The sequence below is a fragment of the Oppia nitens genome, unplaced genomic scaffold (assembly GCF_028296485.1).
Source record: "Oppia nitens isolate AA-2021 unplaced genomic scaffold, nextdenovo-longstitch-racon4-pilon3 scaffold6_pilon_pilon_pilon, whole genome shotgun sequence".
NCBI classification, from domain to species: domain Eukaryota; kingdom Metazoa; phylum Arthropoda; class Arachnida; order Sarcoptiformes; family Oppiidae; genus Oppia; species Oppia nitens.
This window is the reverse complement of record NW_026533250.1, coordinates 2,841,331-2,868,505: the sequence shown is the minus strand read 5'-3', so window position 1 is coordinate 2,868,505 and position 27,175 is coordinate 2,841,331. Positions and strand designations below refer to the sequence as shown.

General features: G+C 27.3%; 9 protein-coding genes across 9 annotated transcripts; 6 read left to right on the top strand and 3 right to left on the bottom strand.

The window, feature by feature from the left end:
• The first annotated feature begins 1,377 nt into the window (after positions 1 to 1,377).
• Positions 1,378 to 2,418, top strand: LOC128962235 (CCAAT/enhancer-binding protein gamma-like). Its single transcript, XM_054308595.1, has 2 exons — positions 1,378 to 1,503; positions 1,563 to 2,418. The coding sequence occupies exon 2, from the start codon at positions 1,569 to 1,571 to the stop codon at positions 2,082 to 2,084; it is 516 nt and encodes a 171-aa protein (XP_054164570.1). The 5' UTR covers positions 1,378 to 1,503; positions 1,563 to 1,568; the 3' UTR covers positions 2,085 to 2,418.
• Positions 2,419 to 4,045: 1,627 nt separating this feature from the next.
• Positions 4,046 to 5,421, top strand: LOC128962669 (nucleoporin SEH1-like). The gene is made up of 4 exons (XM_054309065.1): positions 4,046 to 4,251; positions 4,314 to 4,470; positions 4,540 to 5,214; positions 5,285 to 5,421. Exons 1-4 carry the CDS (start codon positions 4,144 to 4,146, stop codon positions 5,416 to 5,418), a joined length of 1,074 nt encoding a protein of 357 aa, XP_054165040.1. The 5' UTR covers positions 4,046 to 4,143; the 3' UTR covers positions 5,419 to 5,421.
• A 260-nt stretch (positions 5,422 to 5,681) lies between these two features.
• Positions 5,682 to 12,056, bottom strand: LOC128962493 (RNA polymerase II subunit A C-terminal domain phosphatase-like). Its single transcript, XM_054308866.1, has 6 exons — positions 11,865 to 12,056; positions 11,583 to 11,702; positions 11,014 to 11,493; positions 10,608 to 10,679; positions 9,714 to 10,390; positions 5,682 to 8,372 (listed from the first exon to the last, which is right to left on the bottom strand). The coding sequence occupies exons 2-6, from the start codon at positions 11,698 to 11,700 to the stop codon at positions 5,709 to 5,711; spliced, it is 4,011 nt and encodes a 1,336-aa protein (XP_054164841.1). The 5' UTR covers positions 11,701 to 11,702; positions 11,865 to 12,056; the 3' UTR covers positions 5,682 to 5,708.
• On the top strand, positions 8,874 to 9,445 carry LOC128962672 (protein C10-like). The gene has a single exon (XM_054309067.1). It carries the CDS (start codon positions 8,997 to 8,999, stop codon positions 9,402 to 9,404), a length of 408 nt encoding a protein of 135 aa, XP_054165042.1. The 5' UTR covers positions 8,874 to 8,996; the 3' UTR covers positions 9,405 to 9,445.
• A 74-nt stretch (positions 12,057 to 12,130) lies between the features above and the next one.
• Positions 12,131 to 13,287, top strand: LOC128962670 (synaptosomal-associated protein 29-like). Its single transcript, XM_054309066.1, has one exon. The coding sequence runs from the start codon at positions 12,363 to 12,365 to the stop codon at positions 13,227 to 13,229; it is 867 nt and encodes a 288-aa protein (XP_054165041.1). The 5' UTR covers positions 12,131 to 12,362; the 3' UTR covers positions 13,230 to 13,287.
• Positions 13,288 to 14,595: 1,308 nt separating this feature from the next.
• LOC128962055 (diacylglycerol O-acyltransferase 1-like) lies at positions 14,596 to 16,628 on the top strand. The gene is made up of 6 exons (XM_054308379.1): positions 14,596 to 14,925; positions 14,993 to 15,080; positions 15,143 to 15,772; positions 15,844 to 15,969; positions 16,053 to 16,165; positions 16,236 to 16,628. Exons 1-6 carry the CDS (start codon positions 14,765 to 14,767, stop codon positions 16,600 to 16,602), a joined length of 1,485 nt encoding a protein of 494 aa, XP_054164354.1. The 5' UTR covers positions 14,596 to 14,764; the 3' UTR covers positions 16,603 to 16,628.
• A 244-nt stretch (positions 16,629 to 16,872) lies between these two features.
• LOC128962492 (mitochondrial ribosome-associated GTPase 2-like) lies at positions 16,873 to 18,327 on the bottom strand. Its single transcript, XM_054308865.1, has one exon. It carries the CDS (start codon positions 18,262 to 18,264, stop codon positions 16,873 to 16,875), a length of 1,392 nt encoding a protein of 463 aa, XP_054164840.1. The 5' UTR covers positions 18,265 to 18,327.
• Positions 18,328 to 18,723: 396 nt separating this feature from the next.
• LOC128962188 (ER membrane protein complex subunit 4-like) lies at positions 18,724 to 19,740 on the bottom strand. Its single transcript, XM_054308541.1, has 3 exons — positions 19,575 to 19,740; positions 19,237 to 19,502; positions 18,724 to 19,163 (listed from the first exon to the last, which is right to left on the bottom strand). Exons 1-3 carry the CDS (start codon positions 19,646 to 19,648, stop codon positions 18,970 to 18,972), a joined length of 534 nt encoding a protein of 177 aa, XP_054164516.1. The 5' UTR covers positions 19,649 to 19,740; the 3' UTR covers positions 18,724 to 18,969.
• A 247-nt stretch (positions 19,741 to 19,987) lies between these two features.
• Positions 19,988 to 21,081, top strand: LOC128962043 (neuroguidin-like). The gene has a single exon (XM_054308364.1). It carries the CDS (start codon positions 20,069 to 20,071, stop codon positions 21,065 to 21,067), a length of 999 nt encoding a protein of 332 aa, XP_054164339.1. The 5' UTR covers positions 19,988 to 20,068; the 3' UTR covers positions 21,068 to 21,081.
• The last annotated feature ends 6,094 nt before the right edge of the window (positions 21,082 to 27,175 follow it).

The following is a 27,175-nucleotide window of genomic DNA, read 5'->3' as shown; positions in this document are numbered from 1 at the left end:
TCATAAAACACATGCAGAAGGAGTGGCCATAGAGTGTGGCTGTCGTTAAATTCTCGTCATTTCATTCGCCCCAACGGTTCATATATACAGTCATACAAAGTATAATAATATACTTTATATGTTATACCTGTGTATAGTAGATGTTATGCAATATACTGTATACACGAGTTATACTAAATAATATATAATATATTTTATGTAATTTATATAATGCATTAACATATCACTTGATTTCAGATTCTGTGTGCTATACTATCTATGTATAGTAGACTTTGCGTAACATTTTTATATGTTTTCAAGAATCTCTCATTGAATTACCTCAGAATATGAACTTTATATGTATTATAAATAAAATAATATAACATAACATATCTAATAGACTATTTTTAAGTATTATGCAAATAAATATATCTATTTTATCTAAAAGTAATATAAATTTATTATAAAATTTACAGTTTATAATTATAATTGAAATATAAATTATATATTTTTTTGTTAGATGTTACATATACACAAATATATATATAAAGTATTTATAAATTATATTAGTCAATTATCAATATATTATTATATTTTAACATAATTTATAATATAATTAATACTAAAATTTATTTCTAATAAGTTTTATAATTATATAAATTCTTAAATTATATATAACTAATTTTAATTTAATGTGAATACTAATCTTTAAATTTGTTTTAAAATTAAGTAAATTGAATTAATTTATATTAAATAAAATATTGTAATTTTTATTTAAATTTTTATCATATCAATACACAAAATAATATTTTAATATTAATCTATTGAATAATTTATTTTCTACAGAATTTTATAGCATTTATAAAAATATGTTCACATTTTTCACATTTACATAAATTTTTAAATATTTTTTAGCAATATTATTTTTCACAGATTACAAATAGTTTACATACAGAATAATTATTTTATTTTTTGTGTAATTAATATTTTTTATTAATAATTATAAAAATACAATTTATTGGATCATATATTTATAAATATTTCATATATTAAATACTAAATTTATTACGATATTGAATATCAATATAAGGATTAATATATAATTTATTATTATTATTAAATTGTTATATATATATAATCTATTATTTAAATTATAATATATTTAATAAATTATAAAATTAATAATAAATTTATCTATAATTTAGACGTAATTGTTGTCCTCATATAGTATACAATACATTGAACCGGAATAGACGTACATTAGAGAGATTGACAAACTTTAGTAACTTTACCTATAGATGGCATTCAAATACAATCATTGATTACATTTTGATGTCGACATATGTATTGATGTAAGTGTTAGTGCAATACATATGAATATATTTCGTAACAAATATACAGTACTTTATAGTGTGTTATGTTGTGTGCAAACAAAGCATTGCACAATACAGTCAACAATACAGTCAATAGAGTTATACATACAGTATATACACTCATACTGTCATCAATTGCAACACAATTATTGTATATTTAAAACACTTTATTATTATTATTGAAATCACTTGATATCGACAAACAAACAGTCAGTTATGGCGCCCATCACTAAACTACCGAAGAAGTTGCGCACCGATGACGACAGTCTTAAAGCCGAAGAGCTGTCGTCGTCATCGATGTCTGGATCCGACTCTAACATGGGTTCCGATAACAAACAGTTCGCACGAGTGAATCGAGTGGTTTTGGACAAGAATTCTGACGAATACAAGAAGAGACGCGAACGCAATAATCTGGCCGTCAAGAAGTCGAGGAATAAATCTAAAGTCAGGACTCAACAGACACTCGAAAGAGTCAATCAATTGAAAGCCGAAAACGAAATGCTTGAAACCAAAATCAAAATCCTGACCAAAGAACTTAACTTTCTTAAAGACCTATTCCTGGCCCACGCGGGGACTTCACATAACGGACAGATACCAGACCTCGACATGTCGTTTCTCCAGACGACGACCAACGGTCTCAACGATGCTATTCAAGCGCATGAAGTGCCCGACGAAAGCAAAATGCACGTCACATCTCATATCGACGCCGACGACGAAAGTGACACCAATTAAAACACTTGTTTTGTCAGACATTATAAGTTAAGACACAGTCATTGTATTATTTGGATACCAATTGACATTAATTGATAACAGATTTAGACAATAATTTAATATTATTATTATAGACCAAATGAAACTACTTTTTGTAGTTTTTTTTGCTTTTCAAATGATTTTATTTATTTCTAATTGAAATCTTAATTATTTTCTATAATATTTTTTTTGTAAAGTTTGCTATCATTGAATTCAATTGACTATCGATTCAAGTGTTAAAATGAGTTTTATATTTAATCATAATTTAAAATTGATTTTTGATACCAATTTTGTTCACTTCCGATGTGTTATTATTATATTAACAGTTATATGAAATCATTTAATATTCAAATATTTGTCATTTCATTTATTTCATTCATCCAATTAATTGTAATTTAATTAATTATTTTTTTCTATATATTTCTTAAATATAAAATAATATATGTAATTTATATATATATATATATATGTATATCATATAATTGTAATCAGTTTATTATTTAAATTTATATTGAGTGCCATTTATTTGTCTAAATGTTTATAAATTATAATACAATTTATATGCAAAAATAATTTAAATTTTCATTCCTATCATTAAAAAAATTGTTAACAACTTGAGATACATTCATACGTAACACTAAATTAAATGGTGTAAAACTTAAATAAGTAGTTTTATTAATAGTAAAATCTAGTTAATCACATAAATTATAATTTTTCATATATTTAATATTTGAATTTAAAAAAAGTTTTTTTTTTCAAATATTTCATTACTACATATCACTAGTTAATCACGAATTTTATCTAAAAATTTTGACGAAAAATTATCACTGATTTATTGTACAGATTTTCTTGTGATGAGACAAAAATAAAATTTACATTAATATTGAAAATGTTTTGTCAATATTTGCATTGAATATAGGCCTCAAAATTAAATCATTTTTGAATTTATTTAATTAAATTATTTTCTATTACTTTATGTATTGATAGTACGTATCGTATCGTTTCACTTAAATGGTGTTTATGTAAAACAAATATATGATAAATTGCAAGCAAATCATAGGTTTGCTATTTTAAGGGTCGTTGTGTTGAAATCATTATATCATACTATACTGTATTAACAGTATTATGCAATTTATGGCATTTGTAATAAACACACTAATAATGTATATATTATACAATACTTTCTGTACAAAGTGTGTTGTATTTTATTTATTGATGCAATAGTAGTATTGCTGTAATAATTCAGTCATATTTTTTATATACATTTATGTATAGTTTAGTTAAAACTACTATATATTGCAACATCTATTTAATTTCGCGTATAATGTTTTACTATATATATATATATATATTATACCAAATATGCTATTTTCTTATCAAAGCTCAGTTTGTTTTACAAATATTCAAAATTTATTAATATTTTTTGTTGAAAAAAATAAATATAAATAGCGATCATTATTTATATTATTTGATATTGTATTAATTTTGAAAATATATTTATAAATGTCATATTTCAAAGTTGCATAACTGGTTTTAAAATAAACTATAATTTTAAAATTAATTGATAACATTATACTAATACAGTATATTTTTAACATTACGTCATATAGTTTATCAAACTTATGAAATAAATTATTTAGTATTACTTTACATACAAACAAACTTTTAAGAGTTAGTCATATCTAAATCAATCAATCAATTCAATTGAATTAAATACATTTAAAAATAAAAATTAGACGATTATATCAATATATATATAAAGTATATATCATATGTGTGTTTGATTAATAAATGTAAGCAATATATTGATACTAATTATGATAATTAAAATGAAATGATTTCATATATTTTTCACATTAAAACATTTGAATCCAAATACAGTACATAAAACATAATATTAATTACAGTAATATTTTTGACATAACTTCTAAAAATATGACGTTATTTATGAATGAAATATCTATAATAACAGCAAAGTGTGTGAAAACAAACCGATTGTCTGATCACTTGTGAGACCAACTGTGAGACCATCGATGAGATAATGTTTTGTCGTAGTATTCACGCCGATCACAAGGACCTGATCCACGACATAGCGTATGACTATTACGGTCGCCGATTGGCCACCTGTTCATCGGATCAAAGCGTCAAAGTATTTGTTGACCACTTTTGTTGATAATATTTCGGTGATTGTATTGTTGATATTGTCTTCAGGTTTGGGACATTGGAGAAGATGGTCAATGGGTTTGTACGGCATCGTGGAAGACACACTCGGGATCTGTCTGGAAGGTGACGTGGGCTCACCCAGAGTTCGGGCAAATACTGGCCACCAGTTCTTTCGATAGGACAGCCATTGTTTGGGAAGAAATGAGTAAATGATATATTGTTTGAAATCTCGACAATTGTCTCATTAATTAATATTATTATATCTTAAAATCAGTTGTTGACAACAATAGCGGTGAACGCAATCAATCGGTTTGGTTTAAAAGACACGTTTTTGTCGACAGCAGAACTTCAGTAACCGACGTAAAGTTTGCACCAAAACACGCGGGACTACTACTGGCCACGTGTTCTTCAGATGGTATCGTTCGTATATATGAAGCGCCGGATGTGATGAATGTTAGTCAATGGTCTGTTCAGTACGAGATAGTCTGCAACAAGGCTTGCAGTTCATTGACTTGGAATCCTTCGCTATCTCGCACAAGATCTCCGATGATTGCCATCGGCAGCGATGATACCAATAACTCCGGTTCCAAAGTATTGATATATGAATACAGTGAAAACCTGAGGACATGGCAGCGAATTGATATGATGCCCGCAATCAATGATTGTGTTCACGACATTGCTTTCGCGCCAAATGTTGGCCGATCCTATGATTTGATAGGTGTGGCCACCACTAAGGATGTAAAGATATTATCGATAGCACCCATACAACAGGATCCAGTGACACAACAATTGGGGCAATTGTCGCAACAGAGTGACAAAAATCGATATGATATTAAAATTGTCGCCGCATTTGAAGATCATGGCTCACAAGTTTGGAGAGTCTCGTGGAATATCACCGGAACTATTCTGGCCTCATCTGGTGATGACGGAACTGTTCGCTTATGGAAAGGTAGCAATTAATAGTCACTTATAACAATCTAACAATTAATTAATCAATTATTTTCTCATAATAATAATAGCAAACTATTTAGAAAACTGGAAGAATGTTGGCGTTCTTAAAGGTGATGGTTATGTTAACTTAGGTCTGACTAATCCAATGAATAGCGGATCAAATCTTCCATCAAATGTCTTAAATATCAAACATTTAAAATAAAATCGGTTTTTTGCAAACATTTTTTTATCATTTGTAATAATTTAATCATTTATATCAAATAAATCGAAATATAATTTTTAATAAAATTAAAAACATAGTTTTGAATGTCAGTTAAAATAAAAAGATTTACAATTTCATTACATAATATAAATTTCAATTTCATAACTACATTGTTATCGATTTTTACAAGTTTTTGGTTTAATATGAAAACTATTAGCATAAATGAAATGAATTAATGAATATACTGTATATCGAAACAAATTAAAATAATAATTATTTTAAAGTAAAGACTAACTGAGAAATTCTCGTTCAACGGCTAATGCCATTTCTTCATCTACTGAACCAATTGATTCATTATCACTCGACTCTTCCTCCATATCTATTCGTTTACTTCCAAAGTTATCCCAATCTTCGGTCGAATCATTAGTTTCTTCCATTTCTGCGATCCTATTCATAAGTGACGTACGTTTTCTTTTCTTTTTATTGCTCCAACCTTTAGGTGATTCTCCATCATCGGTGTCATCACTCGATGTATTCATCTCTCTTTTGTCACACTTTTTTATTTGTTTCAATTCATGGTCACTGTTACTATCACTATCACTATCGGTATTACCGGTACTCATAGCGTCGCCCTCACTGCAGGCGTCATCAACTTCTTTGCCCATACTTTGCAACTCATTCATTGTAAACCCCGATAACGGAGAAAAATCTATCATATTGTGTGGTTGTATTTGACGGCTCTGTTCCAACATTTGTTCATTTTTGTGTCCACTTTCCATCTGTGGCTCCTTTTTCTCTAAAAAAGTAGTCGTCTGCTGTTGACTTTGAGGTCTAATTCTTTTACCTGTTTTTGGGTCATATGTCGCTAATGATGGAGTCGTCGATGGTTTGACAATCTGTTGACTCTTTAATAACTCACGAGAATTTGGTTTTAATGAAGTCTTAGTGAATGGCTTTTCCTTTTCAAAAGTCAAATCTTTATTTAATGGATACAATCTTTCGTCAACCCGTTCCCATCGTTCAGCACAACAGTACAACCACTTGGGATTAACAATCCATATGTTCTTAGCTTTGATGCATTTATTAACTTTAACAGTTCCCCATTTGGCGGCAATCAAATGTGTTGTTTTGGGTGAGCCCTCCAAAACTAAATCTGTGGTCACATTTGCACCAAAAGTTTTTGCAATGATATACAGTTTGTGTTTTTCTGGAGCCATATTTGTTGGGATAACTCCACTGAACACTATATTAACGCCGTTTAAAACACTTTTACGAACCGTTGGAATAATATCTTTAAGATTCGGAATCTTAATCTCTTCTGAATCGGTCTTATATTTGATTTTGTCGTCAAATTCTTTATAATATTTTCCATGAATTCGTATCAATATTTCCTCCAAATATAACAAATAGTCGTCGTTATCATTATTTGTCACATTTTGTTTGTTTTTCTCTTCTTTATAATTGCTATTATTGCTGTTTTCATCAGATGGTAATTCAGATTCTTCACTAATATTACTTTTTTCTTGTATTTCGCTTTTCTCTTGTGTTTCGCTTTTTTCTTGTGTTTCGCTTTTCTCTTGTGTTTCACTTTTCTCTTGTGTTTCACTTTTCTCTTGTGTTTCACTTTTCTCTTGTGTTTCACTTTTCTCTTGTGTTTCACTTTTCTCTTGTGTTTCACTTTCCTCTTGTGTTTCACTTTTCTCTTGTGTTTCACTTTCCTCTTGTATTTCAATTTTTTCTTTTGATTCAACTAATATGTCCTTTGTTTCGCTCTCTTTGGTTATATCTATCTTAGACTCTGAAGTAATAGTAGTTTCAGTTTTATCGAGAGAAACCTCAAGTTCTTGATTATCTAATTTACTTTTATTTTGTAAATCAATTTCTTTATTTTTGTCGCATTCCTTATCATCACTTTCTTGATTAATAAGCACTTCTTCATTTGGATTCTTTTCATCAGAAATTTTTGCATCATTTAAAACATCGATCTTATCGTCCACTTGTTGTGGCAGAGGTCCGACATTTTTTTCCGGTGCATTGATATCTCCGGTATCGCGAAAACACACATAAGGTTTCACTGCAATCACATTCGGGGAAAAACTCCAAACATCTTCGCGATCATCAATAATACAGACCATTGAGTCTCCGCACGGAAACAATGAGTTCAAGTTTGCTGTCTTTAAATTGGGATCAAAACACTCATCTCTTGATAAGATTCTATCACTCGGAAAGAATTGACGGTTTGGATCCATTAGTGCAGCGATCGTATGGGCATAACGTCGGGCACCAAATGTGCAGATATGAAGTTCAAAGAGCTTAGACATTGTATCTAAAAATTGATGAGTATTTGGTCTGAACTTCGTGTGATACCATTGTGTATGCGGTCCATACAACTGGAAGTGATGCACACCGGGTGTGTCGGCCGGTATGTTGTGATTTGTCGTATGAATCAAAGTCTGATCCAAATCGACGAGTAAAACAAGTTTCCTATCTTTCAAAAGTCTCTTTTCATCAGCTCTTCCAAGAGTTTCAGCCCTTTCTTTACTAACCAATAATTCTGGTACTGAATGAACCATTGATACAGATGTTGAAGCAGTTATTCTTTGTCGTTGAGTGTCATCTAAAGCGTTAATATTAGCGCCACAATCACCGCACATATCCTTCATTATGGTGTCGTGTGGACACCGATCGTATTGTAGGACTACATCATTGGGTAAAACCAGTTCTCCCTCTTTCTTCAGCAATGAATCCACGATTAATCCAATATCTTTGCATTTAAATACCATTACATCACCAGATGGTTCCAGATTAGAGTCATTGCAAACCCGATATGTGAACAGCTGTTGGCCTCTTTGGCCGATTCGGGCGCCAACTCTTACTTTCCATTTAACCAAAGAAACGATGTCTTTGCCATCATATTTGATGTCAAATTTGTCTGAACTCATATCAAATATCAACTAAATCTGTGTCCAAATGTTAATATCATTCAAACAATTGGTTTAACAATACTTTTTAAATCATTAGTTTTGAAAACTTTACGTAAATTTAATGATATTTTGTTTATTATCTTATTTACAGTTTGTCTATTAGTTAGACATAGATTCAGTACTTTTTATGTTTAGTAAACAAAGTTAGACACTATTATTTGAAAACATTATTCTAATTATTAATACTATATTATATAAAGTACCAAAATTGCGAACAATTTTTCACTACAATTTGTATTATGGCTTTCAATTAAATCATAGAAAATGGTTAATCATTGAAATTAATTATATTTACAATATATTTGTTAATTTTATGTAATATTAGTATTAATTAATAAAAATTAATTATATGAATACAGTATTTAGTTATCATTTATTGCTTACTTTATTTGCTAAACCAATAATTCAAAAGTTAATTTTCAGATTAATTTATACGTTATTTATATTATTAATAATAGTATTTGTATTTCAATTTACAAACAATTTTCTGAAAGTATTAATGTTTTTATTGAATGAATCGATGGATCAATAGATGTCTTAATAGTGTTTATGCTATCAATCAATGTATTGACAGTTACTTGAAATGTCTGAGTGATGGCCTCTTCGTCGTCCAACGAGTCGGCGCCACAATTGAGTCGATCCGAGGCTAAGATTGTCTTAAATCAAGTGATTCGCGCAATCAATGAGACCAATAATACGGAGTCTTCGGCGGGTCTGCCGTCAGATTCATCGGAAAGTGATTATTGTATAGAATTGAAGCCACAGATGGATGCCGTGAAACACATGCGATATATGTTTCCGATGTCCACTCAAATACTCATGAATGTCATCTCCAACTATGGATTCTCTAAGAGTGGTGAAGGAGTCATTCAGTTCTACATTTTAGTCCGAAAAATGGAGAGATTTGATGAAGAAATCAAAAGACTTAATACTCAACTCAAGTCCTTTCTGTTGCCAACACTTTGCTTCACTCCTTTGGCCACCAATTCGTCGGTCATTTGAATTGAAAAGTATAGACAAAAATTGTAAATCATATATAAAAGCATTTGATTCTCATTTAAATTATTTATTATATAAAAGTTTTTATTATGTATTTATTAATTTATTTTTATTTATTTAATAATAATTTTGTAATAATTTCAAGACAATAACATTAAAAATATATAAACGATTTAAGATATTGAATAATATCGAAACTAATATACAGTACATTCAAATAATTTTATAGTAACTTAATCTTTAATTATTAAGTATTTGATGCAAATGTTACGTTCGTTACCACTCTTCAGATCCATTTTCCGTAACTCTTACGGTTCGGATAATGTCAGGTGTTTTGTCTTTAATAATATTTATAACGTCATCAGTTGGTTTCAATTGTAATCGACGGCAACGCAACAGGAAATCTCTTTCATAACTGATTATTCCGTCAATCATTCGGATGTCTGGTTTAGACAATTCTTGGCTCATGAATCGTAAAGAAGTTCTTGTGTTAGTAACTGTTCCCTGAGATGACGATCTTTCGATATTTGAATTGTTGACAAAAGCTTCTAACATAATGGATGACGACTGTCTTTGATATGCATTATTGTGTCCACAGTTTTTCGTAACGTTTGAATCAGAATAACTATCAATGAATAATAACTCTTGTCTTTCAATGAAAACCTTTTGTAGAATATTCTTGGCTTTGACTCCCATTTGATAGTTGTTTGTCGACAATTGAATCACATCTTCATCCACATTAACAATGAAAGTAAATGACTTTTTATCATCACTTTTCTCTTCAGTTGTATTACTATTATCAATCATTTTATCATTAAAATCCAATTTCTCACTTTTGTTTCCATCAATCAATGGTTTGTTTGTGCACTCAAAAGGAACGGGAGATGCGTTTCGTGTAATTGTATTTTCAATCAACTGTTTTGCACATTCAATGTTCTCTTCTGATGGACCGGTAATCTGAACAAGTCTTTCCTTAGCTCCGGGAGGTACTGAAACATTTAATTATAAAAACAAGCTTATAGTGTATGTTCCCAAAAAAATATATCTAATTTATCTGTTAGCACAATGCATATTGCGTTAATCAGTATTAAGAGCTAACATCATGTTTTAATTGCAATTAAAGTAATATTCAATTAATTGTGACAATCCATAAGCTAATGACTAAACCAAATCTCATGACAATATCGACACTAAAACCTTACAAACCTTTTTGAAAAGATATAATCGTTTGACTCATCTCTTCTATTATATGAACTCTTCTGCCTTTAATTCCCATCACTTAAACAATGTTTTTGTTATAAAAAACAAAATTATGAATTATAGATAATAAATAATAAATATGTCAAATATTATAATACACTATAAAAATCTCTATACAGTGGAAATTACGGTAATTAACCGGTAAGTAATTTGTATAAATTAAAATTTTTCAATAAATCACATCAAACATCCTATAGATTACTATTTATTTAATACATTATTACCGGTAATTAATCCGTTTTATGCATTTGATTGATTTACTCATAGATAGTCATAAACCCAAACATATACTAAAATAAGATTATACGGTAAACTAGTGATACAACTAATAGAATAATTATTTTATAAATACCTTTTCCTGAGTCACCATTTCTTATGACTACTTCATCTCTGACAGTCATCTTTGGCGTTACTTTTATTGGTTTTGCTTTTGAACCGTCCGTATCAATGGAGTAATTGATAGGCACTGACATACCTAATGACTGATTACTTTTCGATGACTTTAATTCATTAGCTCTTAGTTCAGACAATTTCTTGGAATAATAGTCATTGATATCATCAACGACTTCCCAATTGGCTGCTCTTAACTCAATCACCTCCAGTATCATTGTTCTAGATATGACATCCAGTTTAGGACTTCTTAAGATAGTTCTCAACAAATTAAAGTGACAATCCATCTGTTGTTTGAAATTGTTGTCTTCTTCTTCAAGATCACGTGCATCTGATTTAATGCATTGACAAATAATAAGAATTATATCATTGCAGTACTTCTTATTGTTTTTATCATCGCTCATGAATATAGTATCCAAGTCTTCAAACAAGTTAAGTATATCTGCAATAAAAACAATACTTTTTTGAATGTCTTCCAAGTCTTAGATGTCATTAATTAATTAATGTAATATAAAATGTCAAATATCTTACATTTTTTACTGTCCTCTCTAGACATGACTAGCTTTTCATTTGTATCACAATCACCGGTAATACTAAAGGCATCGTTGGCTTCAAAGGTTTCGACGGTATGTCCGACTGTCGACATCATGTCTAAGACAAAGACATTTAACGAAATGTAAACAATTGAACAGTTAGTGTAAACATTTGAATCTATTTATAGATTCTACATATAAATGATTGAATCATAACATTGAAGATCAACCAATTGGTCACATATTTTACATAAATTAACTGTAAATATCGGTAACTGACCTTCGGGTGAGTGATGCCAAAAGTGGTCACACGTGTGGTCACAGCAAACGTGCGGTCACTTCAACACACATTCAACACTTGACGCCAATTATAAAAACCAATCGATGATCGATACTATTGATGACAATCAACCAATCAGTACATTGATTGCGAGTCACGTGATATGTTTGAACACTCCTATTGTAAGCAATGTATGACTCAATCAAATCAATGTTTGACTGAACTTAATAATTGGTCCCCAATTTGACACTAAATTGACTCACAGTTTGTATGTTTGCGTCAAATGACTGAATAATAAACTGATCTCTCATTCAATACGTCTTTCATTGGATTGACTGACCATTTGTTGACATATTGTGATCAGTGATCACAAACTTGTTATACAATCACCACATTTTGGTCATCAATATTATTGTTGACAAATAAAAGACTTTTTAGTTGTTTAGTTTGTCAACAGTTCCTATAATTTTGTTGATCGACAACAAAATCAGTGAAAATATGTCTTTTGGTAACAATAGTAATGCCATCAATGGAAACATTGGGAATCAGTTGAACAATAAATTGGACGATGAGGTCGACGATATGGCATTTCTGAGACATCCACGACAAGGGTCTTCAGGATACATGTTAGCTAACAGTGGACTCAATAGCAATAATGAGAACAATGACTGGGAAGACAAACGACGGCAACTTTTAGCCGAAAGGCGAGCCATTGAAGAGCGCACTCTTGAGAGCAGTAAAGTGTCGCTCGGATTGGTTTATGAAACGGAAAAGACCGGCATTGAGACGGCCGAAGAACTAGTGAGACAAAGGGAACAATTGGATAATGTAGAAGAAAAGTTGGATTCAATGAATGCCATTATGAGAGTATCACAAAAACATTTAACATCAATGAAGAGTATATTTGGAGGATTCAAGAATTACTTCTCTAAAAGTAATGATACGATCGCTAATAAAAACCAAAACAATACTATTGGTAGTCGTCCTTCTGTTCACTCCGAGAGCAATCTCATCAATACTATCGATAATATTAGATCAGACGCAACATCTAACAGTGCAAGCAATCATCCATTCTTTAATCAAAGAGGAATTGATTCAAATGGTTTTGATTTTGATGATAATAGCGATAACAAGAAAGTGGATACAAATGAAAAGTCACGAACTAAACAAATTGATCGACAATTGAATCAAAATTTAACAGAAATAGATTTAGGTCTCGGAAGACTCAAGAACTTAGCACTCGGTTTAGGCGATGAAATCCAAACACAGAACCAACAGTTGGACAGAATTACGACTAAAGCCGAGAGATCGGAGGACACACTTCAACATCAAAATAGACAAATGAAACGAATCCTTAAAAATTAATGTTAAATCAATTTTAGTGACATTACTATTATAGATATTATTATTATTATTAAAATACAAACAATATTTTCGATATTATTTAATTTATTAGATTAAATAATTTTATTACTCATTTTTAAAGCGATGCAAACTATTTATAAAAATATATTATTTAATACAATAAGAGTGAACTCATATATCTTTATTAAATTTCAAATAGTCTTAGAAATTGCTTTTGTCTGTTAAAACACAATTCCCTATTAATAATGGTTTTTAGTTTTTGATATCATTTGTTATTTGCATCACATTTAATATAAGATTCTTATATTTTTATAATTAATCTATTTATTTAATAAATTTATATTTAAATAATTTATTGTTAATTTTTAAATAAATTAGTCGATCATGGATTAAAAGTTAACTTGTTGAAATTAGTTTCAAAATTTTTGTATAACATCCAATTAAGTTAAAATACATTTTGACTTACATTTGTACATTTATACTGCATTATTGTATCATTAATTATGTCAAATTCAAATCTATCATTAAATAAATGTTATATTATTAAAACATTATAAATATCAAATTTTTTAAATTATAAATGATTTATTATTTGTATGGTTTATTTTACTAATACATGTTTATGCTTTTAACTTTTAAAATTAAATATTTACATAAAAACTTAATTAAATAGTAAACATTGCATTCGATAAAATCAAAAGTTAGTTTATTTTTATATCTATTTTTAAATTAAATATTTATTATCATAAAGTTTATGATTAATTCAATTATATCTATTTAATTTCAAATTTTTCTAACTTATTATAATGAGTGATATTAAAAATAAAAACAAAATTTTCCCTAAAATTACTATTAGGAATCAATTTTTATGATAATAGTAGAGTGAAAGTAATTGATTTTACTATTCAAATACATTGATTGTAATGTTTAGATCATAAATGAAATTTTCAAAATTCAAGGCAAACGTCAATTAAAACAATTATCGAAAAAACAAGTTTTCTATGTATTTGCACTTCACTGTAGTTTTAACATCAAATATATTATTACTTTTATAAGATTTATTTATACAATTTATATATTTAATTATATATTCAAATATATTTTTAAGTTTCTGTCTGATAATAAAAAAAATTGTCTGCGAGTTATAATTTAATATTTATAAATAGTTGTAATAATCATAATAATAAATGACTGGTTAAGCAAATTTTGTTTCAATCATTTTATTGTTAATTAGTACTTAAATTATATATCGCTGTGTGTTATGTTTAAAATAGCAATAATGACAAATAGTTTTAAATTACTGATTAATAGTATTATATTAATAATTAATACAAAGGGTTGAAATTAATTTTAATGATATATATATTCAACAGTCTGTGTCTATGCTCTCAAAGTGTGCGCAAAATTAGATGACATTTAATGATTTGATAAGATTTTATTGGCTCTGAAAAAAGTTTTTAGATAATAGTCTCACAATTGAATAGTAAGAGAGAGAGAAACTCAATGGGAATATAGGGATTATAACAGACTTAACGATGAACTCAAAAAATTATTTTATCTATAATAACAATAATAATAATATTAATTTAACTAATAATAATAATAATGTATATCTTCGGCGAACTAATAGTGTGACCAGACTTTCGGAGATAAAAGATTTGGAAAAGAAGAGTCGTCGGGAACAAGCGGATCAACCGTATGGACACAATAGTGATCAATGATTTATAAATTGATGGTTTTTATATAAAATTTTATATTTTTAGTGTTCACGAACCCAAAGACTCATTGTTCAGCTCTTCCAGCGGTTACACCAATTATAGAGGACTTCTTAATCTATGCATAATTTTATTAGTAATTATATTTGATTATAATTTTTTAAGTATACAAATATTGATTGTTTAACAAATCGATAGGTCTTATCAAACGCGAGGGTCGCTCTCGAAAATATTATCAAATATGGTATTCTTGTAGATCCTGTTCAATGGATCAAAATATTTATCGGTAAACCAAACGCATGGCCTTCGTGTCAATTGATATTAAGTGTCAATATCTTCATATTAATTTCTTTCGTATTGGAGCACATATTTGCAACAAAATTATGGCGCGAAAGAACTGGAAGAATATTAGTAATGCTAAACATAGCGACTATTTTATCTTTGCCGCCGATTGTCATCAATTCCGTTCACTGCAATCCAATCGGTGCCTCAATAGCTTGTGGTCTCTATTCAATAATTAGCTTAAAACTAGTATCTTATCATATGGTCAACTACTGGTGCAGAAAACACAAGCTCTGCACCAAAAAATTGTCAAATGCCGGCCCACATACTCGGCGTCGATCGTTCAGCTCTAAGGAGATCCAGAAGTTGCATCAAAACGGATCAACAAATAATGATTCAAAACATCCATTAGTTGAATATCCAAATAATTTGAATTTAGTTGATTTGTATTACTATATGTTTGCTCCGACTCTCTGTTATGAATTAAATTTTCCCAGAAGTGAACGGATCCGTAAAAGATTTCTTATTAAAAGAATACTTGAAATCGTATGATATCTATACCTATATTTAGTTTGTTTGTAAATATTATTAACAAATTAATTTGATTAACAAAATAGCTATTTCTGCTTCAACTAAATCTCGGTCTAATCCAGCAATGGATGGTTCCCACCATAAGTAACTCATTCAAACCGTTACAAGAAATGAATTTTACAAAAATGTTGGAAAGACTATTGAAACTAGCGGTCAGTATTAATAAAAAAATAAATGAAATGTTTATGTATTTTATTACTGATATATAAAATTAATTTCAATAAATCACAAACAGATCCCAAACCATATAATTTGGTTAATATTTTTTTACTGGTTTTTTCATTCGTGTCTCAATACAATCGCCGAAATTTTGCGTTTCTCTGACCGCGAGTTTTATCGCGACTGGTGGTAATTGTCATTAAAATAAAACATAATTATTGCAAATTATTTATATATATATAAATCAATTTATCACTAGGAATGCCGAATCAGTTAACTATTTTTGGCAGAACTGGAACATACCGGTCCATAAATGGTGTGTCCGACACCTATACAAACCATTGATAGCCAAAGGTGTCAACAAATTTCACGCATCTGTCTTAGTATTCCTATTGTCGGCATTTTTTCACGAATACTTAGTATCGGTTCCGTTATCTATGTTTCGTTTGTGGGCCTTCTTCGGTATGTTATCCCAAATACCATTCTCTATGTTTGTCTCCAAATATCTTAACAATCAAACGGCAAATATAGCCGTTTGGATCTCATTAATCATTGGACAACCTCTATGTATACTAATGTATTATCACGACTACTATGTTATACATCACGTCAATAAAAATAAGTGACCACTTCGGCTATAAGCACAATATTGCAGCCAATTATTACAAATTTATTAACTAATTATATCATTAAATCTTGAGATCTAGTCTTGAGTCACAAATTTATTCATTGTGTCAAATAATTGTTCAAATTATATATCGTTTTTATATTTTTATATCCTATTATACAATATATTTATTTTTTGCCAAATCACTAACAAATTAAACATTTTTATATTTACATATTAAGATAATAAACATATTTTTAAGTACAAAATTATTTTTATAAAAAATTGATTACCAAATTAATCCGTTTTCATTATTATGCTTATAATTATATAAATCATATAACTCTCGAAAATAATTTAATAATTCACTTAAATTAATGCCATATTTTGCTGAAATGGGAATTATCCGGAAATCTGTTTTACCCACACTTTCAATCAATTGTTTGAGTCTGTGTTCAGCTCCGGGAGCGTCAATTTTATTGGCCACTATGGCATGCGGTCGCTTAGACAGACCTTTCTTGTAGTGATCCAGTTCTGACATTAGACACAACAATTGTTTATAGGGATCGTCAACCGTTAAATCGATGACATAAATTAGACAAACACATCGCTCAATATGCCTTAAAAAGGCTATTCCTAACCCTCTATTTTGATGGGCACCCTCTATAAGACCGGGTAAGTCAGCAACAGCTAACTGTTCGTAATCATCGTATTCAATGATACCAACCGTAGGATTCAATGTTGTGAACGGATAGTTCGCTACTTTAGGTTTGGCCCGTGAAATGGCACTTAAAAGTGTGGACTTTCCAGAGTTAGGAAAGCCAACTAAACCCGAGTGGGCCATAGTTTTCAATTCAAAAATGTAAGTCTTTGACTCTCCAATTGCTCCAATTTCTGCAACTTTTGGATGTCTGTTGATATTGTCTAAGAAATAATGATTTCCTTTGCCTCCCTGTCCTCCTCGGGCCGCAAGAAATTTAGATTCGTTGACATCGAGATCGGCAATAAGTCTATGTGTTTCATCGTCTTTGACAAGTGTGCCGACGGGAACTTTAATTATCATATGTTTGCCATCCTTACCACTCATGTCTTTACTCATACCATTCTCTCCCGATTCGGCTCTCAATAATGAGTCTAAATTTGCTAAACTTTTAATTTGTTTATCGGCTTCAAGTATGATATGACCACCATTACCACCATCACCACCACTGGGACCAGCCATAGGATTACAAAAAAGTTTAAGGAAACAGATCATCCCATCACCACCTTTACCACCAAAACACTTGACTCGCTTACAGTCAATGAAATAATTTTTTCTGTCATATATTGACTTATGTTTATGGCTTCTCAATGGTATAGCATTTGATTTTACACCTCTGATAACTGGATCCACTTCATCGTCCCAATGACTCCAGTAATCACTTCCTGTATTATTGTCGGACAACTCCTGAAGATTTGAAAGAATTTGTTCCGATTCGGACTCAAAACCCGATTTCAATATTAGTCGTTGTTTTCGTTTTGAATTGTTTTCTTCGTTATCGGAAAAATCTGACCAAATATGTGATGCCTTCAGACACCGTATCTGTTGCCACAAATGACCGACACATCCATCACTTCCTATAACTCTTTGTCGACACCATTGATGTCTATTCAATGATAATCGCATTAATTGTAAACACATTTTTCAATACTTAAAGGCATTTCAATCAATGTTTACAATGTTTTCTATGAAACGCCGTTCATATATGTCGTTACAATTGAAAATAATTATATTATTAAATGAAATAAAAATGTTTTTTTTAATTAAATTGAATTTATTGTAAATTGAAAAATATTTATCAAAAAACAATTCAATTGCTATATATTTTAATACCGTCTAATTTAACTTATTTATCAGATCGTCTTTAAATTAAATAAAATAAATTAATTTAATATTTGTATCTATAATTAATATTTGTTTGTACATAAATTTATCAATCAAATCAAATAAAAGTCAATAATTTTCTTTAAACAAAAATTATACAAATTCAGTCAATCAGTCTATTTTCATAAGTATACACTGTTTAACTTTGCTATTGATATATATAAAAAATATTTGTAATCTTAATTATTTATTTGCATTTAATTTTTTTAAACTAAATATTTGATTATATATTTAAGTAAATAATGTTTTATATTTACCGATACTTTTCAAAAACATAAAATTAATAACTAATTTATATCATTACTAACAAACTACGGTACTGTATATTCAAATTAGTCAAAAAGTGTTTGATAATGCAATTAAATGTCAAAAAATAAAATGAAATCAACACTTAGTTTGTCTGACAATATACTTATATAAAAGTTTAACTAAAATACTGGTGTTTAAAGTATAAGAAATCATTTACAAAGCGATTCCTCCGCCGGAAAACTCGATCCTTAGCGGCGGATCAACGAAGTCGAGCCAATCACTGGCATGTGATGGCAATAAACCCATTGATTGACATTTATAGAGAGCCAACGCAACGCATAACAAATTTCCGATCAAATAAATCAGTTTCTGTAGTATCGCTTGATGTCCTTCAATCATCTTAAATGCTTTTTAAAAGACAATAAAATTTTGATTATCATTTCAAGAGACAAACAGACAGATAGTATATAAAAGACATACTGGTATTGATTTGAATCAGTGCTTTGATTGGTCTAAGAAAGAGCATACCGACCATCATTATCGGGAATATCGATATAGAGTTACCCGACATATACATAATGAACAGATTCATAGGTATTTGTTTCATCGGTGCCAATGCTATGTCCCACGACTTCTTCACTATAAGGTTGTGATCATTTTCCCGGTTGTTTTCGCTATGAATTTGTGTCGTCGGACAGATATAACCGGGCGGTGACTGTAGGTCTTGGTTGCGGTCGGTCTTAAGTCTAACAAATTTAATAATAATTAAATTGTTTATATAATTGAGTGGTCATTATCTTATGGATATAAAGACTTACTTTTGTGCAAAATTAAGACCCCATTTGTGTCTTTTGGTCACTAAATTGCGGTTCATTTGATTGTTTGAACTCATCGTTGGTCTAAATCTTAGCGATCAATGATATATAGAAAAACAAATTAAACGACAATTTATTAACACATAAACTGTTTATTCATTACTATTAATAAAATAGTGTTTTATATTATATAATATACTGTATATATAGTACTAACATATAATACGTTTGAATTGATTTGCTATTAAATTATTGTATTTTAATGTTAAATCAAATAAATTTTATTAATAAACTGTTGTAATAAATGATATTTAATTAAAATGAGATTTTAAATATTTATTAATTAATTAATTAATTTAAAATTCAATTTAAAATCTATAACACTATCAAACAATTAAAGCATTATTTATATATTAATAGTTTGTTTGTATTGAAAGACATTTAAAAACGTGTTTTACATGAGTTGTCATTTCAAATGATCACTGATTTGACTAATTATGGCATCAATTGATGATAATGTGAACAAAGACAATGTCAATGAAGAAGAGGAGGCAAATCCAATACAAGAGACTATTCAACTAATGAAGACTATCAAAGACAACGCCGATAATTGCTATCAAATGGCATCAAATCTAATAACAAGACTTAAAGATGAAGAGTTGAACACTAAAGATGGAAATTCTTTGATTGAACTCAAGAACCGTATGTTTCTTTCATATCTTATGGATCTTATATTAATGGCAATGAAGAAGGTTTCCGGAGAACGTCTGGAAGGGTTCGATGCCATCAATAGATTAGTAGAAAGCAGGACTGTCTTAGAGAGGATGAGACCAATTGAACATAAATTGAAGTACTCTTTCGATAAATTGATTAAAACAGCCACCGATGGAACCGTTGATCCAAATGATCCCTTAAGATTTAAGCCGAAATTGCAATCAATTTTATCAAAAAATGATAACAATATGTCCGACGAAGATATGAATGAACAAAATAGCGATAAATCAGATAATGAGAAATCAGGACAAACGAGTGATTACAAGAAAAAACATAAGAGTGATGTCTATGTGCCGCCAAAAGTGGCACAAATGAGGTTTGATGAAGAAGAAGAACGCAAAACAAAGGCATTGCAAAGAGCGAAGATGAAAGCCATCAACAGCTCGATTATCAATGAATTGCGTCAAGAGTTTGACACTCGACCTGAAGAAGTGTCACATTCTGGTCAATCGAAAAACAATAAAATGAGTCAATTCTTGAATGAGAAGAATCAATTTGAAGAAGAATTTATGACTCGAACTAATTTGACTAAAAAACAGAAAAATGATTTGAAAAAAGCGGGAACAATGAGTTCGTTGGCCAATGAATTGACACATTTTGAAGATATTACTGCTTTGGATATCGAAGATACCAACGATTTTCAATTTACTAAAAAAAAGAAGAGGGGATCGAAAAATTCAAACAAAAAATTTAAAAAGAATAATAAAAAGTTTAAAAAATAAATATTGATTTTTAAAAAAATCAATATTTAATTACATTTTAAAATTATTATATCAATTATTTTTTATTCAATCATTAAAATATTAGAATATATTATTTATAATTGTATATAAATAATAAAGATTTAATATTATTTTTTAAATAATTGATTTGTAATTTACCGGTAAGATTATCACTAATAACATGACTACAATTTAAGAGATTATAATTGTAATAAAGATAAATATGAAACAAAAACAGATTATTTATTTCTAACTTAAAATAAAATTTAACTTATATATTGTTTTTATATTACCTTTAATTTACTGTACAGTATATTATGACTGTCTAACTTCAACAATACATTATAGCATGTATAATATAAATTATGTTAATTATAGTTTTTTAATGAAGTTTTGCGATATTTATAGTATTTTATAAGTAACCTAGATTTTTAATAATAATTTCTAAAATATGTAAATTGTAATTGAATGATATTATTTTTTAAAAATTTTGATTAAGATATTTATTAAACAAAACAAAAAACAAACATTTACAGTACATGCTATACATTTTTTATAATACAATGTAGAAAATTTTAATAAAATTAAAGTTAAAATAATTTTGTTTAACTTTTTATAAAATAGTGTATTTAATACTGTTTGGGTCTGATTTAAAATATCAAAATTCTTGCAATTTAATTAAATTTTTAATTTGTATTTATAAATTTTTTAATTACATTTTTGTTTAGAGTTTGTAAATTTTAAAATACGACCAATATTAAATTGTATTAAATTGTAATTATAATTGTATTTAAATATATTATAATTATTACATTAACGGTAACCAGTATTTTAAATTACATTTTTATTTAGAATAAATCTTTACTTTTCTATAATATATATATAATATTAACTATTAAACTATATTTACTGTACCATATATTATGTATTATATAACCTTTATAATACACAGTGTATAAGATACTAAATAATCATTTATAAATTAAAACCTACTTTTAGTAATACAATAAAATATAGATATATTTAATATTTTGTAAATGTATTGAAAAATCACTTTTTTATTTATCAGCATCTTTTATATACTGTATTAACAATTGAGAAAATCTTTTAATATACATCTAAAAAAGTTATTCACTTAACAAAACAGATTGTATTGCAAACAATTAATTAGACAAAAATCCATTTAATGATTAGTCTATAATGTAAAGCTATTATTGAATGGCTCTATAATTGTGTAACATATTTGTTGTTGGGATCAGTAGTACAGCATTGATGCCATCATCTAAAAAGGGCTGTTGTGTTATACAATAGTATGTACAGTATATATATATATATATATATATATGTATATGTTTTCATCAATAGCTTTAAACATATACTTTTGACTATATAGTAAGTGACGACAGAGTATATACTATATAGTAAGTGATTGGCAATATAGTGGTGCGCTTATCATACTCGCCCTGTTCTCCGACCTCTTATCGGGTGCCAACAGGACCGTCACATCAGACACACATCGCATGTGTTTTGCTGTCGATTAATAGCTAACATATCTCTCATATCCAACTAAACACTCTCTCGGCTTAACTTTTGCTAACACAACAACACATCGGTATCGCTGAGAAAAATATGTGTTTAAATACTATTTTAGTACAACTGGTTAACTATACTTTTATATGTAAGCACTGGCAGGTAATAAAATTAGTGCTTAACATAAGATTCTCTGTTTTTACTGATATTACTAAATATTGTTTAGTAAAAAATCAATTTAAACACGTTTTAAGACCAAATGGCTGATCAACTTATGACAAAAACCAATATATTCTGTATTTCTATTAATATAAACATTTTGTTATTAAAACTTATTTTTTAATTTATATGCAAACAATTTTTATTTTATTTCATTATATTTTTATAGTTTACTAAATTATCTTATCAAATATTAAATTACTAAATATCAGTGTGTGTGTGTGTGTGTGTGTGTAATTTTGTATAAATGTTGATTAATCTGCTGCATAATAAATTTTTACACTATTATAACATAATTTATTGACATTATAATATAGTTTATAAATTAATTATTATTATTTTTATAAAATTAATTACATGATAAAATCAATATATTGACAAACGATAAATAAAATTATTAATAAAACATTTTTATTTATTTAAAGTATAATTGTATAAATTTTAAAACTATTTTGTTATTGTTAATAACGTATTACATTAAGTTTAATTAAAGTTGATTAATATATATAATTTATATATATGTATATATAAAATATTGTTAATTTGATTAATATTAAATTAAAATTGTAATTTATCTACACAAGTAATATCTTCAAGTTTTAAAAATATTAATGAAAACTATAAATAATAAAATGTGTTCATTAAAAATGTATAAATTGTAAATATTGCTTTGTTTATCAAAATAATGGTATTATGGCATTACATTGTATGGGAACTTATTGATGATTATCATATGTGGCCACTCTCTTAGGTTTCAAAATAATATCTTTTTGACGCATTTTATTGTAGTTGGAGTTACAAATATTTTGCTTATACATGTTTGATAGGGGAAAGGCATCACCTGACGCTTCCTCAGGTATAGAAAAGACAAGTTTTAAGGGCTTTATATATACAACACAAGTATAAAACAATGGCTACTTATATAATAAAAGATTAACGAATTCAGTATTACAGTACTTGTCTCTACAATTGATGAAATTTATTGATTATTACGATTATAAATATATATTTTTAGATCGACATATTTAATAAATTTAGTAATTACTTATGTTATAAATAACTTTACCATTATACTGCATATTATAATTTTTATAGAAAATTATTTAAAAAATTTATATAGTTTTCATAAAAAATTATTAAAACTGAATAACATATTGTTTTATTTTTAAAAATAGAAATAATTAAATTTTTTATATACTTTTTTCATTTTATATAAACAAACAAATTTTGTAGAATATTTTGAACAAATTGCAAATATACTGTAGTTAATGATTTCTAATAATTTTTAAAATAAATAGAAAACATTAAACATTTATCCAAAAAAAAAAAATTATTTTCGCATACATTAGTATCTAAAAGTTCACTTTAAATGTAAAAATCAATTAATTTTTTATTATGTATAACTAATTACAAACTAATAATAATTAATATAAATTATTTACAAATCGTGTATTTTATAAAAATAATTTATTTTTATTTATTTATTACTTAATATTGTATCAAATAACGGTATAATTAATAAATTGATTGTTATAATCAAATAATTTTTTAATAATAAATGCACAAAATTTTAAAAATTAATTATACTCATCTTAATGTAAGTAAATAACAAATATAAATAAAATTAGTATTTTATTGAATCCATCGACTCGTAAAAAATATATATTTATTATAAATTAATTTATAGAAACAAATGTGTCAATACATAAGTATCTGTTATATTTCAATGTATTACTAAAAACTATTTAAATTCATTAAAAATTAAATAATATTAATAACAGGGTTAAGCAAGGTTTTGGATTTTAGGGGGGGGGGTAGGCTGGGTGAAATTTACAAATTGGGGGTATAGATTTTATTGCATTTTAAACGGCAATTTTTCAAAAATCCAAAATTAAAGGGGGGTCAAGAGAAAATTCCATAAAAATTCCTTAAATTCACGAATATTCCCATGTAAATTCCATAAAGTTCTCATAAGTTCCCGTATAAATTCCCCGGAAAATAGGTAAATATTCACAAAATATAAAAAAATTAAAAATTAATAAAAACTTAAATTTTAACAAAAAATAAAATAATGTATTTAAAATTTAAAAATAGTTGATAAATGCATTAATGATACACTATGAGTTATTTTTAATATTTTAATAATTTTTAACTTTTAACATAATTAATTTTTTAAATAATAATTAATGTTTATAGTTTATAGGTATATATTTTTATTTTTAAATGTTATTTTTATACAAATATTGACTGAATACTAATTATTTAACTCAATTTTTGTTATAGTTTTAATTATATTAATTATAAAATTGAAAATTTTTTCAAATTTTTTATTTAAAACTAAAAATTATTAATAAAAACTAAAAATTATGAATAAAAACTAAAAATTATGAATAAAAACTAAAAATTATGAATAAAAACTAAAAATTATTAATAAAAACTAAAAATTATTAATAAAAACTAAAAATTATTAATAAAAACTAAAAACTATTAATAAAAACTTTATAATATAAGTATTTATTGTTATACTAACTTCTTAAATTATCTTAAACTTTTATTTAAATTGTAATATGATTACTCTTTTCAACAAATAAGTAATTTTTAATTTTTTAGTTTAATATTTTAATTAAATTAATGTTATTTTTACATGAGTTTTAACGTTATTTTAACTATTTTACTTATTTTTTTAATCAATAATTAGATTCGTATAAATTTTAAAAACATAAATACACTTATTAAAATAGTATCAACTAAAATTAAAATTTTTATAAACTTAAAATAAATTTCTGCGCCTTCGGCACCGTTTCTCATCATTTCTCCTCGTTTTAAGCGACAATTTTTTCTATCTGGTCAAAAAGTCTGGGGGGTAAAATCCCAAAATCTGGATCTTAGGGGGGTATTTTGGCCTTCCCCCTACCCCCTTACTTAACCCTGATTAATAACTTATATTATATAAATTTATTTTTAATAATAACTTATAATTAATTATTATAAATTTAATCATTTTGCAATGCCAGATAGCATTGCCAATCGAAAAATTTTATTTAATTAACGATTTTGCATTTTTAATTTTAATTTTGATATCACTGCAAATCCTATAAAATACTTTTATATCAATGTTATTGCATAAGTGATATACTTTCTAAATTGTTGTATATTTTATTATTAAATAATATACATATATTTAGATTTTCTAATCTTATATTTTCAAGTTATTATTTCACTTAAATTATAAGAAAAACAATTTCTGTATATTTTTAAATTAATTTATTAAAAGTTTGTAACAAAAATAATTTTGTAAGGTTTATGTATACTTAAACTTGAGTTTATACAAACAATTTTCAAATACATTAATAATAAATATTTATCAATCAAAACAACAAAAATTATAGTTTCGGATGAAAGGAGCAAATAATAATCGGAAGGATTGGCATCACATTTATGGCCAAATTATTCAATAATAAAGAGTTTTCTCTAGTGTTATGTTGTGTTATAGTAGTGGTAGTAGTGTTAAGAAGTGGTAATATATCAAAAAAGCAAAGATTGTGATGCAATTAAATTGTGTGCGTTTGGCATAGAGTTAGTGTTTGCATGAATTGAAACAGAAATAGAAATTTTGTATTACCAGTGCTCTATCATACTCTACCAGTGCTTTATCATACCGATACTGTGTTCAATATAGCGTTTACGTTTTGGTCACAGTTGCACTTGTTTTTAATGGACAACCATTGCTATATATATATTGTATATGTATATATGTATGTATGTGTGTGTGTGTGTGTGTGTTGTATATTAGACCAACCAATGTGCTCCATGTGGTATATATGGTACTAATATCGCCCTTTGAAAGCAATGTTAGGTCCAACAGCTGTTTCCTTACTAATAGCAAACGTCTAATACAACACATAAGACACAAGATCTGAAAGAAAACAGAAAATTAGTGAACATCTGTGACCAAACCATTGACTATTAGAACAAGTGATGTGTTGGATGTATTGCATCCAAAAAAAGATATGTTGGATGTGTTGGACACAAGCGATGAGGTCTTGAAATTGATAATTGTATCCAATTTTTGTTTTGTTTTTTATATTTAAATAATTAAGGTATTTGTTTAACATTTATTAAATTATTAATATAATCACAGCAAACTATGTTTAATTAGCAATTATAACAACTTTTAATTGTCTATTTTATTGTTTTAGTATATATATAATCTTTACTCAATAATCATTTAATAAATTACAAAACTAATTAATATATAATACAATAGAATTTTTATATAGAAAATAATTTATTTTTTAAACTTATTTTAATTTAAGTTGTTTAAATTAAAATTAAATGTAATTATTCAGAAATTATCTG